This window comes from Ursus americanus, chromosome X (assembly GCF_024610735.1).
Source record: "Ursus americanus isolate L20-20 chromosome X, mUrsAme1.1.p, whole genome shotgun sequence".
In the NCBI taxonomy this organism is placed as follows: Eukaryota; Metazoa; Chordata; class Mammalia; order Carnivora; family Ursidae; genus Ursus; species Ursus americanus.
In genome coordinates this window covers 112,409,515-112,426,108 of record NC_142164.1, presented here as the reverse complement: position 1 = coordinate 112,426,108, position 16,594 = coordinate 112,409,515, and the positions used below count along the sequence as shown (strand labels likewise).

The 16,594-nt window shown below is 46.2% G+C and overlaps 1 protein-coding gene across 1 annotated transcript in view; it reads right to left on the bottom strand.

Moving 5' to 3' along the window:
• The window catches only part of GPM6B (glycoprotein M6B), a 160,304-nt gene extending 144,812 nt beyond the window's left edge, over nucleotides 1-15,492 (bottom strand). Inside the window, exon 1 of the mRNA XM_087860141.1 lies at nucleotides 15,327-15,492. Within this exon, the coding sequence (XP_087716267.1) occupies nucleotides 15,327-15,330 (4 nt within the window). The 5' untranslated portion in view covers nucleotides 15,331-15,492. The remainder of the gene's footprint in view (nucleotides 1-15,326) is intronic.
• Between the last annotated feature and the right edge of the window lie 1,102 nt (nucleotides 15,493-16,594).

Genomic DNA, 16,594 nt, shown 5'->3' with positions numbered 1-16,594 from the left:
GGATTGCGGAAGTCAGGGAAACAAGATACTTAAATCAACCATTGTACTATTCATCCATAGCTCTTAGAACAAAAGAAAAAGGTTAAACTTCTTGCTTGAAATTAAATGGTGAATGAAAAAATAATTGGCTCACTTCAAAGTTCTATGCTCTTTTTTTTCTTACAGGAGTATTTGCGAGTGTGCTAGAAAGAGGCTGGTGTAATAAATAAATAAAACCTCTCAGGTAAAAAGAATTTTCTGATTCTAATTAATTATGATCCATTTCATACCAGACAGGTAATCATTTGTCTCATTATCGTCATCACGAAGAAAGCCTGGATTGTGGTATGAATTCATTGGACATCAACTGAATTAAACTAGGTCCCTATCAGCACCAGTAATTAGTAACTTCCAGGACTAGGTTTGTCTGCATCAGAGAGGCTCGTCCTGAAGGCTCCCCAGAAAGGCACCTTCTGAAGCCAGCAACTCCTACACCTGGGACCCTTTATTTGGCGTCTACACTCCCTTGCTCTGTTTCAGCCCCAAACCCAAATCTTCCCACAGGCTATTATGTTTTAAACGTTGGCAGTTGCACGCTGGGGTCCAAGTGATTGTTTGGGGAGGGGCAGGTCCCCCGCACTGTGGAACGTCTGGCAGCATCTCTGGCCTCCACCCACCAAGTGCCAGGAGCACCTCCATCCCCTGGCTGTAGTAGCCAAAAATGTCTCCAGACATTGCCAACTGTCCCCTGGGGGGCAAAACTGGCCCTAGAGCAGAACCATCAGACTCAGTGACAAATTCTTTGGACAAAAAAATAACTTGTTGCTTCTTAAAGAACCTGAGGCCTCCACTGCTCACCAGTCCCTAAACGAGGGAGGCTCTGATTTTCCAAACGCTATCTCTGAGCACTGAGGAAAGAGCCTGCCCAGAAGCAAGTCAAACATCTTCAGGCCGCCAGACAGGCAGTTCTTTCTAATCAACAGCCCACTCTGTGTCATGGTTACTTTGATCAGAAGTTTGATTCTTCCTTCTAATGGTATCTCACATGTCACGTTAGGCTGAGGAAATCGTCATGCACTCACAAAGTAGAGACACCCCCATTTTGGTTCAAATCCCTAAACGCTAAAATAAGATGACAAAAATTTTCACATCCAAATTCAGATTTCAATTTTATTTTATTTTATTTTTTTTAAAGATTTTATTTATTTATTTGACAGAGAGAGAGACAGCCAGCGAGAGAGGGAACACAAGCAGGGGGAGTGGGAGAGGAAGAAGCAGGCTCCTAGCGGAGGAGCCTGATGTGGGGCTCGATCCCATAACGCCGGGATCACGCCCTGAGCCGAAGGCAGACGCTTAACCGCTGTGCCACCCAGGCGCCCCCAGATTTCAATTTTAAATTCTAGAGTTTCTCTATTGAGAGACCAAGACAAAAAACACATGACAAAAAGAGGTGAGTTTTAAGAATGGATTCTCATAAGTGGACCTTTGCAAGATCACTCAAATCTAAATGTATGGAGGTGGGGCGCCTGGGCGGTTCAGTTGGCTAAGAGGCTGCCTTCGGTTGAGGGCATGATCTCAGGGTCCTGGGATGGAGCCCCACACTGGGCTCTCTGCTCAGCGGGGAATCTGCTTCTCCCTCTCCCTCTGTGCTCTCTCTCTCAAATAAATAAAATTAAAAATAAATAAATAAATAGGGGCGCCTGGGTGGCTCAGTAGTTAAGTGCCTGCCTTCAGCTCGGGTCATGATCCCAGGGTCCTGGGATCCAGCCCCACATCGGGCCCCCTGCTCAGCGGGAAGTCTGCTTCTCCCTCTTCCTCTCCCCTTCACACACCGCTCCTGTTCGTGCTCTCACTCTCTCAAATAAAAATCTTTAAAAAAAAGTCATTTTAAAAATATAAATACATAAATGTATGGAGGTGGTTTTTTGTTTGTTTTTTTCTAAGTAGGCTCTACACCCAACATGGCGCCTGGCTGGCTCAGTTGGTAGAGCATGCCGCTCTTGATCTTGGGGTCATGAGTTCAAACCCCATGTTCAGTGTAGAGATTACTTAAAAATAAATAAAAACTTTAAAAAATAAAAATAAATGTATGGAGGTATATGTGTGTGTGCATTGGTTGGTGGGTGATGGCACCCAGGGAGGGCAGTCAGTGTGTAGAAACTGTCCAACAGTCCGGTTTTGTTCTGGCCATCATCAACAGTAAGGGAGTAACAACCCTCTATTAAAAACTGCATTTCCAAAAATGTCCTAGGGGAATTCAAATTTGTGATTTCTGTTGCCTCCAAATAAATAAACAAAAGTTTGAGGCCTTATGGAGGAATATTTCTGTGAAGTGATGGGTAACAGCCACACACGTAATCTCATTTGACGGCTGAATAAACCACTTTCTGGAATAAATCAAGCTCGCGCTCCAACCCAATGCTGGCCTCCTCTGCACAGGGTGAACAGCTATGTGAAAATATTCCAGGAAATGTTCTCCATTAAACTACGTAGGAGAACTAGGTAATCTTGAGTCGGCCCTGAAAAGTTCCTTTTCTCGAGTAACATCACCAAATGTGGAAGTAAGTCTCCACCAGAAGAGCGAGGTTTAAACTACTCTCGGATTACCTTAGCTGCGTCACTCTAACAGACGAGTGGAAAACCGGCTTTTCTTTTTTTTTCAACTAAGAATTTGCATCCTGAATATAAAACTGATCTTTTTAATGGAGCCAATCGGGGCATATTTTTCCTTAGGAAGAAATCCACATCTGGGGCACCGGGGTGGCTCAGTTGGGTTAAGCATCTGCCTTCGGCTCGGCTTGGGTCCTGGGATCAAGCAGGGAGCCTGCTTCTCCCTCTGCTTCTCCTCCTGGCTTGTGTGCGCATGCGCGCGCGCTCTCTCTCTCTCTCTCTCTCTCTCTCTCAAATAAATAAAATCTTTGGGGGAAAAACAAAGAAGAAAGTCACATCTTAACATATCGAGGGTTTTCTTATCTAATCTTATTATAGTATGTCAAGGGTCAATTTTATTAGAAATACCCCACTTCACTTGGATTCTTATGACCAGGCTGGTACGTGACAGCAGAGTCCGCTTCCCCCTACTGCCTCTATGTTCATCTGAACAAGTGTATCCATTGCGTTGTACTTTCAGAAGCCACAGGTCTATGGAAGGAAACCATGACATCCCATGGAATTAGATTTGACACCAACTGATTCATTGTTTCCCTAAAAAAAAAAAAAAAGCCACAAAATCTAGGAGGGACCTTTAATAGATTTGTTTTTAAAGGTGCGCGAAAACATTATCAGGGGATATAAAAGAAGATCTAATTGTATGAAGAGCTGTATCATGTATACAAATGGAAGTTTCGACATGGTAAATACAGTATCATGGAAATTACGCCGTAAATTCACTGTAATTCCACGCAGAATCCTAAGGGGGATGTTTGTGGAACATGCAAAAGCAGATTCCAAAAGTACACCAAAAAGAAAAAAAAAAATTGAGACTATCTCAGGCACTTGTAAAGAAGAGCAAGAGGAGAAAAATTCTCCTAGGAGACGCCCAGGCTTATTCTACACCTACCACGAGGACCATGCACTCTTAGCACACAGCTGGCGAGCGCAGAGCCGAGAAGCAGAGGAGAGTCCAGAGATGTGCACGCACTTCAGCAGGGAAATTCAAAAACATGAGACAAGTTATTATATAAAAATCAGTGAGGAAAGGATGAACCATTAAGTGCATGGTGGTTTCTGCATAGAAAATATAAAATAAAAATAGATTTCTATCTTATACCAAAAAACTAAAATCCCAATGGAATAAAGACTGAAAAATAAAAAGCATACTTTTAAAAAAACTTTACAAGAAAATATAGAAGAACAGAAGAACATCTTCATGACCTTGGAGATAGGAACAATAGTAAACTAAGGCAAAAATAAAGAGCACAGATCATAAAAGAAGAAAGCCCAAGATCCATTAGGGTTTATCACAATAAAAAAAATTCAGTATGACAAAAGATATGTTCCATGAAATTAAAAGATAAACCACAGAAAGGAAGAAGATACTGAGGACACATTTAACCAAGGATTAGTACACCCACAATGTATAAAGAATCACTAAGAAACCAGTAAGAAAAAACAAGGATAGGGGCGCCTGGGTGGCTCAGTCATTTAAGTGTCTGCCTTCAGCTCAGGTCATGATCCCAGGGTCCTGGGATGGAGCCCCGCGTGGGGCTCCCTGCTCAGCAGGGAGTCTGCTTCTCCCTCTCCCTCCTGTTTGTGTGCTTTCTCTCGCTCTCTCTCCCAAATAAATGGAATCTTTAAAGAAATAAAATAAAGAAAAAACAAGAATATAGGGGTGCCTGGCTGGCTGGGTCAGTAGAGCACTGGGCATGGAGCCTACTTAAAATAAAAATAATAATAATTTAAAAAAAGATAAGAAAGGAAAAAACAAGGTTATAAATGGAAAGAGAAAACTCAAATGGCCAACAACCTACCAAAAAGTTTCTACCTGTCTAGGGACTTCCGACATAAAAAACAATGAAATAGCACTTCCTACCTATCAGATTGTTGAAAAATAACACCGTTGACAATACCAAACCCTGGTAAGATACGGAGAAACACATGTTTGCGCACCGTTGGCGTCGGTGTAAACTGACAGCACACTCGGGAAGCAGCGATGACACTTGGGTTTATAGCCAGCTCCGTGTGATGGCAAGGCATTTGTTCTGCTGACGACATCATTACTTCAGTCAAAAAGAGGACAAAGCTCTTCACTGAAGGAATGAGGCAGATTATTACTTGTCTAAGTCTAAACAACACAAGAAGTTCATTTAGCAAAAACACTTTCAAATCTATTTCTAAAACTTGTCAGGATGAAAACCAGAAATCATCCCAGGCCTCCAACCGTTTGCCAACCTGGGAACAGCCAGCCACCGTTCACTAGCTACTATTAATTCAGACGATTTCCTTTTAAAGATTTATTTATTTATGTATTTTAGAGAGAGCATGAGGGGAGGGGGAGAGGGAGAGAGAATCTTAAGAGACTCCACATTGAGCGTGGAGCCCGATGTGGGGCTCGATCTCATGATTCTGAAATCATGACCTGAGCCAAAATCAAGAGTCAGATGCCAATTGACTGCACCACCCAGGCGCCCCTAATTCAGAAAATTCTTAAAACACCATCTTCTTCCAGAAACTAATTGGGAGGGGGTCTCAACATCTGTTATATCCTTATAGCTCAAAGCCATAAAATAGTTATATTGATCAGATCCTGAATAAATAGGCTACGTCTACAACCGTCCCTTTATTTACAACCCCGCCATAGTGTACTTTCCGTTTCCCAGGGGGATAATGTGGCTAGGCTCCCTTATCTCTATAATCTCTTCAGCCATATGCATGTTTTTCCTGTACTTGTCTCGTTGCTTATCAATTATTTTCAAAGCCCTTCCCACACCTGCTGTGTCATGTTTTCCACTTAAAATAGAGGGTAGCAACCAGTGATTTATGGGCTCCCTAGAACGCCTACGTACAAAGGCATTTAGTAAGTGCTTTTAACCATAGTGATTTAGAAGCAGGTCTATTTTCCAGACAGAAAACATCCCCAAGTTTTAAAATAATGTTACTAATGGTGATCAAAAACTGCCAGACCTAAGGGTTTATCCTGTATGGTTACATTTATATGAAGTGGGAAAACAGGCAAAACTATGTTGGCAGAAATTAGGAGGGATTACCCTTGGTCAGGGTGCCTCAAAGGGAGCTTGTGGGGAATTTCTGCAGCGCTGGTAATGTTCCGCTTCTTATTGTATGTACTGGCTAAGTTGGTAAAAACTGACCAAGCTCTATGCTTACAGTTTGCCCACTTTTTGTGTATATATTATACTTCAGTAGATTTTTAAATGATTTTTATAATATCCATGCCTCTTACAGAGCATCTAAAAGTATTTGTGACAATACGATTATATAAGAGAGCTCAAACCAGTTTTTGGTAATCCAGGACATGGGCTTTGCAAAACAGTAATAATTCATGAAATGGAAATTCATCTCTTTAATGTTCTGAATTCTGTTTCGCTTACCATGGAAACTGTCAGAATATGCCACATGATATAAGTAAAAGGAAAATATAAAATAAAGTGCTGCATCAAATAAAGTTATCTTAAGGGTTTGAATTTCTTTGCTAATTACATCTCCATTCTTTCCCCCTTGTGTGAAGAACAGATGCCTGAATTCAAGCTGCCATTTGAAAACTCTCCGTTTAAACATTCTTTTCTGGGAGTTGTGAAACATCACATTCCTAAACCTAACAGAGGGACCCCATGCACGTACAGAAGAGCCAATTTCCTAGGCTCCTTCTAACTGTCACTTCAACGTTCTTGCGCTTTTTACACCAGAACTCGTTTCCAAGTGTGCTCAAACTTCTCCAAACAGACCAAGTTAAGGTCTCCAGCGGGGCTGGGGGGGGGGGGGACACGGACAGAGGGGGGCACGGAGGTGGGTGCGGGGAAATCGACGGCCGTGGGAAGGGATCTCTGTGAGCAACAAGGGGGAATCCTTCCTCTTACAACTCCTGCATCTCTCAAACACATGGAAAAATGTAATGAAGTCATGACTACAGACCCTCAGGACAGGACGGAACGTGCAGGAAGGTTGCCTTAAAGGCTTAATCTGTAGATTTGATTATAGCTAAGGAGATAAATTCTAAATATGGAAAGGCCATCAAGGTAATTAAGGATATTAAAAAAATGGGACTAGATCCTTGATGTCTTTCTACTTAATGAAGAGCACAAAAGATGATGAAAGCGATTTTGGTAAGCAAGGCCAATTTCATATAGATTTCAGTCCTTTCAGAGCTACGTGCACTGAACAGCAGAACAAGTTACCAAGGAAAGCCAGGCACTCTCTATTCCCGGGGGGTCTGGTCTCAGTAAGGAGATTGTTCAGTTACCATTTTACTGTGAAGAAAGAGTGAACTAGGTGGTCTGCAAGGGTCCCCAGTATATCTCCAGATTCTCTGATGATGCTGGAAAAAAGGGTTGGAAAAAAAAAAAAAGAAAAAGAAAAAAACCAACTTCCTTCAGCGAGAAAAATCAAGCATCCCTTTCGGAAGGCAAACACCCTTTTAACCAGAGATGCTCCTGTTGGGCAAACGTGCTCAACGAAGTCCCCAGTAACGCCCCTACTGAGATTTTGGAACACTGTGAAGCAGCAAGGGGTTTCAATCCCTCTCATTCTAAAGCAGGGGTTCTCAACATGGGCGGGTTTTGCCCCTTGACGATGGTTATTTGGCCACGGCTGGAGACATTCCTGGCTGTCACACTAGTGTGACAGGCACGTAGTGGGTGGGCACCAGGGATGCTAAATACCCGACAACGCACAGAACAGCCCCTCGTGACAAAGAATGATCCAGCCCGAAACGTCAATAGTGCTGAGGCTGAGAAAACTCGCTCAAAAGGGAACGAGGGGCGCCTGGCTGGCTCAGTTGGTAGAGCACGTGACTCGACGTCAGGGTTGTGAGTTCCACCCCCACATTGGTTCTAGAGATTACTTACAAATATTTAAGAAAGAAAGAAAAGAAAGAGAGAAGGAAAGAAAAGGAGGCTTCTTTTATGTCAGTATCTGTCTCCAGCTGTCCAAGAAGAAAGCACAATTTAACAGCCCTACAGAAAACAAATAGGCAACCAAATACTATGCAGTAACTCTAACTCAACATCCTTTACAATCCATCTTGTCACACCGAGTTCAAGTACACTGAGTTACACACAGCCATTAAGAATAAAATTCAAAAGATCAGGTTTAAATACCTTTTCCTTTGGCAGATTTTTTTTTTTTTTTTAGATTTTATTTATTTGACAGAGAGAGCAAGAGAGCACAAGCAGGAGGAGCAGCAGAGTGAGAGGGAGAAGCAGGCTTCCTGCTGAGCAGGGAGGCCAACATGGGGCTCGATCCCAGGACCCTGGGATCATGACCTGAGCTGAAGGCAGATGCTTAACCGACTGAGCCGCCTGGGTGCCCCTGGCAGATTTTGTTTTCTAACAAAGTCAACAGTTTTTATTCCTAGACATTAAAATCCTATCTTCTGATTACTAGCAAATGTACTTCTTTTTTATTAAGCGGTCAGTTCATCTAGCAGATGTAATCATCAGATGTAAGCATCAACCTATCAAGATGAATTTTAAAATAATTGCCCAAGATTGATCGAGAACAAGAGAATACAAATTGCCTACATCACAAGGAATGAACAGGGGACTATCACTACAGAGCCTGCAGACGATGGGATTAAACAGTTAATACAAGAATATTATGAACAACTTTCCGTCCATAAAGTTGATAACTTAGACAAAATGAAAAGTCCTTAAAAACACAACTCGGCAAAATGAAACAAAGAGAAAATCTGAATAGTACTCTCTCTGTGAAAAAAAAAAAAATAGAACTTTAAACATTTCCACAGAGAAAACTCCGGACCTAGATCACTTCACTGGCAAAATGTTACAAATATTTAAGGAAGAAAAGCACCACTTCTAAGATAACTAATCAAATAAACAAATAGACAAGACTGCGTTCCATTTCAATGCCCACCCTGTCTGGAGTCACACCAAACACGGCCTTTTCCATTCCAGAAAAGCCGACGCTTCTTTCCTTCTCCTCTTCATCCTTCGAAAGGGAGGAGGCAATGGACAATATTAAAAACATATTCGCAAGAGTCACGTCTATGTGCCATTTGTAATTAAAATGCGTCCCTCCGGTCGCCTGGGTGGCTCAGTCGGTGAAGCACTGGCCTTCGGCTCTGGTCATGATGCCAGTGCCATGGGATGGAGCCCCACGTTGGGCTCCCTGTTCAGCGGGGAGCCTGCGTCTCCCTCTGCCTCTGCCTCCTGCTCCCCCTGCTTGTGCTCGCGCACGCGCGCGCTCTCTCGCTCTCACGAAAAATAAACAAAAATAAATAAAAATGAATAAAATGCATCCTTCCCCCATCTTACTTCCTACTGTTTCCCACCCCCATTCCCTGCTCAGGTCAGGCCAGTTTCTTCAGGATTCCGCCAGTAACTCTGGTCGCTCTTACCTCTCTTCCTCAGCACCTTAAGCCTTTCCACTCTTCCCAAAACAGCTCAAATCCAAGTCTCCACCAGAAGCTTCAGATAAGCTACAAGATCTCACCTTTCTCAGAACTCCTTCTAGACTTCGATTTGGAATTCTACAATTAGACACTGACTATTCTCTGTCTCAGTGGTTGCTTTCCTCTCCTCCCATTGGCAGTTCCATCTGTCACTTCCCTGCTCGAAATCCCTTGGGAATTCTCCCCAACCAGGAGGATAACATGAAGTTCTTCGCTGCTCTTACCTGTGGCGGGGGGGGGGGGGCGGCTGCGGGCCTCGGCGCCCTCACATCCAGGCCACGCCCACCTCCTTGGCCCCGCATCCGGCGGCCTCCCCAACTGCCCGCTCCTGCGCATCTGTACCCAGGGCCTGGGACAGCCTCTCCTGGCCACTGCCACCCTGTCCTCCTGCTCGTCCTTCAAGTCTTCCATCAAGGGTAACTGTTTCCCCAGGGAACCCCACTCTGAAATACCAATACCAATGCCCCCCCAACCTCATTTTCCTTGGAAATTATTCTACAGGAGCTATACCTACTTCAATTATAATTCTTCATCTGTCTTTCGGAGATGGCTGTGCTGATTTGAGGACAGAACCCAGTTTGGGGGTTTAATTTATATATATATATATATTTTTTTTTTTTTATTAAGTTATCGCTACATGTAAGGTAGGGCTAGAACTAGAACTTACGACCCCGGGATCCAGAGTCACATGGCATCGCAGCGGCGTGCGCTGAACCCAACTGTGGAATAGAATGGAAACACTCCGACCGAGTTACTTTTCAGTCCTGGAGGCAATGATGAAATTCCCCGCAACAGCGTTTCACTCCAAGCTGCCCTGAACTTCAAGAATCTGACAAGAGGGAAGTACTTTTCACCAAGGACGGCAAAATATTTTAAGACATCAAAAGAAAAAAACAGCTAAAGGCAAAAAAAGTAATGACACAACATTCAAACCGCTCTGTAAATTGTGTTTCTGTGTCTGCCTTCAAATTACTTCTGAAATGTCCTCAAGCTCTGAATTCTGTTATTCTGTGAAAATCTGTGCTGAAAAGTATTCATGTTATTGAAGAACAGTACTTAATGTCATTCGCCCTATTTCATTTAGTATGGTTTATCACAGCTTTGTAATACACGAATATAATTTTACATACTTTGTAATCTGTACATTTATAACGTAGGCAGACCTTAACAAAGCTTATCCCAAAGACCCACCAAATTACTCCGTTATTGTCTCCTCCTCTCGTAAACCACACTGACCACCGTCCGCAGCACTTGGCTTCAAGGCTGTTCTGCAGGACATCTACATGCTGCTTCTGCCACCAGCTGAACTGTGTACCTAAGAGGCAGTTGTGTTTGCTCCCCAACCTATTTATGTCAGTTGTATTTGTTACGGTAATTATGAAATTTAATTCCATGCTACACAGACTAATAAAACGTGCGCAAAAGAAAGAGGTTTTAGTTCTTCGAAACCCAAGCCCATTGCTTTGGCAAGTCTTTAAAATGAGTCTCTTGGAAAAATAGTCGCGTGAAACCATGGACAGGACAACTGTAGAGGCTTAAGGGCAGTGCGGTAGAGGACAGAAGAGCATTCTGCACAGAGACGGGCTCCCCACTGCCCTAAAGCTCTCATTTTACTTTAAAAGAATCTGAAACTGAAAATCAGAAGCCCATGGATTTGGGCTGTGATTGACATGCAAGCGAGACTTCAAGGAACCCCAGCCAGGGCTCACACGGAAAGAAAGGCCTCAACTCTACAACGGACTACTGGCAAATTAACGTTTACAGTTAAATAGAATGTTTAAGACGCACATGTGGCACTTCGGATGAGTCACCACTTTGGCATTTTCAATAAACCATCTAACTGCTTGACCCTGGCTGCCGCAGATCAGGATCGTCTCTAAACTCTTGCAGGGGTCAAGTGGTTTGGGCAACAGCTTCTGCTGGAGCAAAAATACACTAATTAATTGTTTCCTGTTTGTCGCAAGCATAACTCTGTGCTACTGGACTATGAGGGTTATTTAAAATTTCAGTTTGCGGCCAGAGACTTAAAGGGAGCTCTCTCCAAGACCTGAGGGTGGGCTCGATGCAAGCTCTTTACACTCACAGGGAGGGAGGCTAGCACATTCTGGAAGGAACTTTCTGCCCAGCTATTCATCAGGAGACCGTTCCTTTGTCTGCAGTTGCATCTGAATTTCTGAGCAAACTTCCAGAACCCAGCACGCGGGCACGCCTGTGTGGTTCCTGGGTGGGGGGCTTCCTTCTGAGGCTCGCCTCGGACGGTGATCCGGGCCGGCGTGTGCGGCGAGGAAAGGTTCTGTGGAGCCGCCAGCTCTCGGGAGAAGGGGGCAGGGGAAGCCAAAGCTGAAAGCACCACAGCTCCGTCCACCAGGCTCCCGGCAGGAGGGCCAGTACCCCCGCTGGCGGGCACGTCAAGATGGCAGCACTCAGCCCTACTACAAATGACGCCGACGACGCTGGCTTCGCGGAAACACGTGGTGTTTCAACAATGAGCGGGCTGTTTTCTCATATTTTTCAAGCATAACATTACCCTCTCCTTTCTTGTTTCTAAATTACTCCCCTTTAAGAGCCCAAAGAAATAACTTCATCGCATCCTTTCATTGTGTAGTAAACGCGGATCAAGAAGAGAAAATCATTTACCTAAGACCGTAGAGCAAGCTGGAGGAACTGCTGCGGCAGACACGCGGCCTCTGGCTTGCCCTGCTTTTCCTCAGTTTCCTCACCCTGGGGACCCGCTGCACCAGCGCCACCGCAGCCGCCGCCGCCGCCGGGGAGCGCGCCAGACCTGCAGGAACGCCGCGCCCATCCAGGCCCGCTGGATGGAAAACTGCTTCTTGAACAAAATCAAAGAGGGTTTGTAGGCACCCTTACAGTTAAGGAAAAACTTCTCTGAACCAGTTGTTTGTAATGCTGTTTTGTGAAATCACTGTTTAAAGTCATAATCCTCATAAAAAACTCCCTTACCACAAAGTGGATGAAAACAATGAGTTACTTTGCTGTCTCCGATCACTTCACATAGAGTTTGCATTTGAAATGATAGGCAACTAATGAAACGAAAAGCAGCATTTCTCTCTGGATTACATGAGCCACGTGCAAGCAAGGCGGATATTCCACAAATGCCTTTACCAGAGGTTATTACACTGAACCGTGTAGTTGCTAAGGTCTTCAGGCCTGTGACTGAGGTAACAGAGTAATGATTCTGGGGGGGGGGTCTGGCTGGCTCAGTCCATAGAGCGTGGAACCCTTGATCTCAAGGTCCTGAGTGTGAGCCCCACCTTACGCACAGAGATTACTTTTGAAAAATTCTGTTAGGCAACAGGAGTTCCAAACAGATAAAACCAAAGTCAAACTGGGAATGTGTGCGCATGCGCACAGGGGCCCCTGGCCAGATGTGGAACTCTTCCGTCAGCGAAGTAATTAGTTTCAACACGTTCGCTTAGGTGGTGCACTGCCTACGCACAAAATAGCAACATCTTCCTATTGTGCAAAACAACCAAAGTTACTGAAGAGTCCAACACATTTCAAACATCCATTGGTTCATTGCATTTACATGAACTGTCCAGAATAGGCAAATCCCTAGACACAGAAAGTAGATTAGCAGATTACCAGTTGCCACGGGAGAGGGGGAGTGGGATGGGGAGTGACTTCCAATGGGCACAGGGTTTCCTTTTAGGGTGATGACACCGCTGGCGGTGGCGGCGGCACAACTCGGAATACACCAAAAATCATGGACTTTGTACACTCAAACGTGCAAATTGTGTGGTTTGTAAATTATATCTCCGCAAAGCCGTAAAAAAACCCACAACTCCGTCAACAAGAGCAGGTTTTAAGGCACACTGGAAGAGAAAACTGTATGTACCACTGCTGCTCAGTATTTTTTCAACTTAAAGATGTTGAATACCTTAACATTTGAGTCCAAAGGGGCTTTCATTTCCATAAACCTCACCCATTTTACCAGTAAATGAACTAATACCAGGTTAAGGAAGTGACTTGCGTAAGAATCAAAGTCCCAACTCAAAGCACCAACTCCGAAAATTTTCCCAACATTAAATCATTTCAATTAAAACATTCATAAGGGTATCTTGGGTAATTAAATACATCTGGAAAAATAAAACCAGTTCATGGCCTTGTGGTGTATTTACTAAGAATCTACCAAAGGAAATCAGTAGGTTTCCTTTTGGCATGAAGGGCACTTTTTTTTTTTTAATGTAAAAACTAAAAACTAAAACCAAGGATACTGCCAGAACCAGTGAGGTATGCACAAATTAACATAAATTGGCAACTGAAGTGTAGAGCCAACAATTGTCCCAGATACAAAGTACTTCCTTGAGAACAGGCCTCTGATTTGGGCATTTGCTTCATGAGAACCACCATCTAACCTCCACACCTATTTAAACACTAAAGCCTGCCCTCAATGAAGCCCCGGGTCCTATGAAAGCCATTCTCAAGAAGGTGTCCCTGTGGTAATTGGACGCTCCATTTCGAACCAGTACAAATCCTAACGCCAAGCGTTAATGAACCAGAAATAACTTTATTTCAGGAAAACCAGCTAATGCTTTCCTCAGCACTGCCCTTCTCTAACTTCAACATCTTTGTGCCAAAATAGTTCCAGGCTCAGTGGCAGCCATCTGATTTTAGTGTACGAACCTCATTTAAAAGAGAGCATTAAAAAAAGGAGGGGAGCCTTGAGGGATGCCCAGCTGGCTCAGTTGGTGGAGCAGGGGACTCCATCTCAGGGGTTGTGAGTTCGAGCCCCACCTTGGGTTTAGAGATTACTTAAAAATAAAACCTTTCAAAAAAAAAGAAAGTAAAATAAAAGGGAGCATTGAGGGATGGGACTACTCAGGTGGGGGCATTAAGAGAAGTAGGAACCAGAGTTACAGGTCACACAATTCTGCCCTTTCTAGAAGGATTTTATCATAGCTTTCCCTAACTTTTTGGTAAGAAATTTTCTTGTTGGATTTGGGGGCCTTGTTTCCTTTCATATTTTGATCACCTAGCAAATCAAAAAAGATTTAACTATACAAGTCTTTGCTCTCCCCTTTAAATTCAGAATAAGCTCTCCCTACTGTCCCTCACCAAAATTACAATCAGAACAGAATTACACCCCCTCACTTAGACACACACACACACACACACACACACACACACACTTTCTCTCTCTCTCGCTCTCGCTCTCCTGCTCTCTCTCTCAATAGCAGAGGGATGCAGACTGGCTAAGATGCCACGGGTGGGGATGGGGGACGGGCAGGGATTCCCAAGCCCTGACCATTAACCCGCAATGGTTAAACCCAAGGCGTTCCTCATTAGGAATGCTTCGGCGTGGCTCCTCAGTCTGTGGCTTTTGTGGCGCTTGCGGCTGCAGTCTGGCTGCCACCAGAGAAGGATAACAGAGGAGGGAGAGAAACCCTTTCCCAACCACAGCTATCAGACATTTCCAGGGGTGCGGCGGAATTAGGTTGTTTTCCACGGCATTCCCGAGTTTCCCTTCCCATGGAGTCCCCATTTAACGACATGTTGCTGACGGCAGCGTTTCGGGGTGTTAGGAGGTGACAGAAAGAATCCCACAGCCGCCTAACATTCGCCCCGGGCCAGGTGGAAGATTTTCAATCTCCAGAACTGGGCTTTCACCGTTACTAGTCGATCCCCCCAACTGCACTCGAATCCGCTCGGCAAACCGTCTCCACCTGCGCCCAGGTCCGCATTTTGATAGTTGGAACAGGGGACAAAGAAAAGAGACTCAGCCTCTGACCCATCCTGTCCCTCTCCCTTCCCCCCTTCCTGGTATCAAGGGGGCTGGTCCCCAAATGAGCTCTTGGAAGACTCGGGCGTTTGTTTCGTGTGGGGTGAAGGGCAAGAAGAGCACGGCAGGGTGGGACAGGACCGAACTGGGAGCTGAGAGCTCAGGCGACAGGGTGAGCGTCCCGGGAAATGAGCAAGAGACTCCTCTCCACCAACCCGTAAAATAAAGCCGCCCGGGACGCCCCGTCTGCTCGCTCCGTAGCCCCTCCCGGGAGAACGGCTCTCGCCCTCCCGCGAGCCGCACGCCGGGGGGCAGCCACAGCGCAGCCGGGACGGGGACGCCCCCCCCGCGGGGCAGGGACGCGCACCTGGGCATTCGGGACACCTGCGCCGCGCCCCTCCCACCTCCGGCCTCCGTGCGGGGCACCGAGGAGCCCCGGGAGACCCAGGAGCCCCACCTGAGCGGGGGTGGGGCGGGGGCGCGGGGCCGTGGCCGTGGCGCGGAGCCAACGCGCTCGCTTACCCATGGCTGGAGACTGGCGGGAGGGGCTCTGGCTCCCCGAGGACGGGCTGAGCCGGTGGCACAAGTTTGCTGGTCTGGCGGGCACGTGCGCGGACCGGGTTCCGGGCGGGCTGCTGCGCGGCTGGGCTGGCGGCTGGCGGCTGGCTCCTGGCTCCGGGGCCGGGGTGGGAGCGCCGCGCGGCTCCGCCTGCACTGGGGGCTGGCCGCGCCGAGAGGGGCCCTGACGTCAGCGCCGGGGGCTTTGTGCGCCCGCAGCGAGGGCCCGAACCCGGCAGCGGGCGCGCCTGGGTGACCCGCACAGCTGGCGGCTTCCTCTGGGACCCCTAAGCGGGCGCCGAGGGGCGCGGGAACCCGAGAAGCCCGGGGGTGGGGGCGGGGGTAGTGGGGGTCTGGGGGGCGCGGATCCGCGTCCCAGAAACGAACTGTTGAAGAGCTGGAGGGGGCTTTGCAGTCCTAGTCTTCACCCATTGTGCAGATGAAGAAACTGAGGCCTGGGACGCTGAACCAAGGACAGCCCGTGATTGGCAGTTGTCTCCATCCATAGTCCTGGATTCTTCTGTTCATATATGAGCTGCGGGTGATTACTTAATTCAGTGGAGCTCAACCCTGGTTGCACATTAGGACCAGCTGGGGAGCTTTGAAAACCTGGTTGCATCAGGGCCTCTGCGGGCAGGACCGAGGCATCCACGCCGCAGAAGCTCCCCAGGTGATTCCAATGTGCATCCAAGGTGGCCAACACTGATTTGAGTTACTTGTGGGTAACAATGATGTACAAAGGCACGGGCCGCACCCTCCAGTCTGGGGTGGTGAAAGATTTAATGGTGCCCTTAATCGGCCATCTTGATCCCTGGAAGGCCACCTCTGTCAGGCTCTGGGAGACTTTGCAGACTTGCCCCAGTCCCCACTTCTCCCACCGCTCAGGCCTTGCACGGGAGCCTGGAAGTGAATTGATGGTTTAACAGTGTCCGGGGCTTAAATTCCTTCTGTCTCCTTAGAGAATAATTTTCCTGTCTCCAAAGGTCTGAGACCCTTAGCCATTTTTCTACAGCTGATAATTTTTGAGACATTTCTGAACCCGATATCCCCCCCCCCACACACACACAGTTTATGTTGTGCTTGGTCGTTTGGAAATACATCGTATTACTTGAACAGAGGGTCACATAAACTGTAACTGTCGAGAGTACACTTAAGGCACATTTAACCCCAAAGAGAGAACCTTTAGGATTGAGAAAGGATGGAGGGAGCAAACATTTCATCTATTGAAGTTT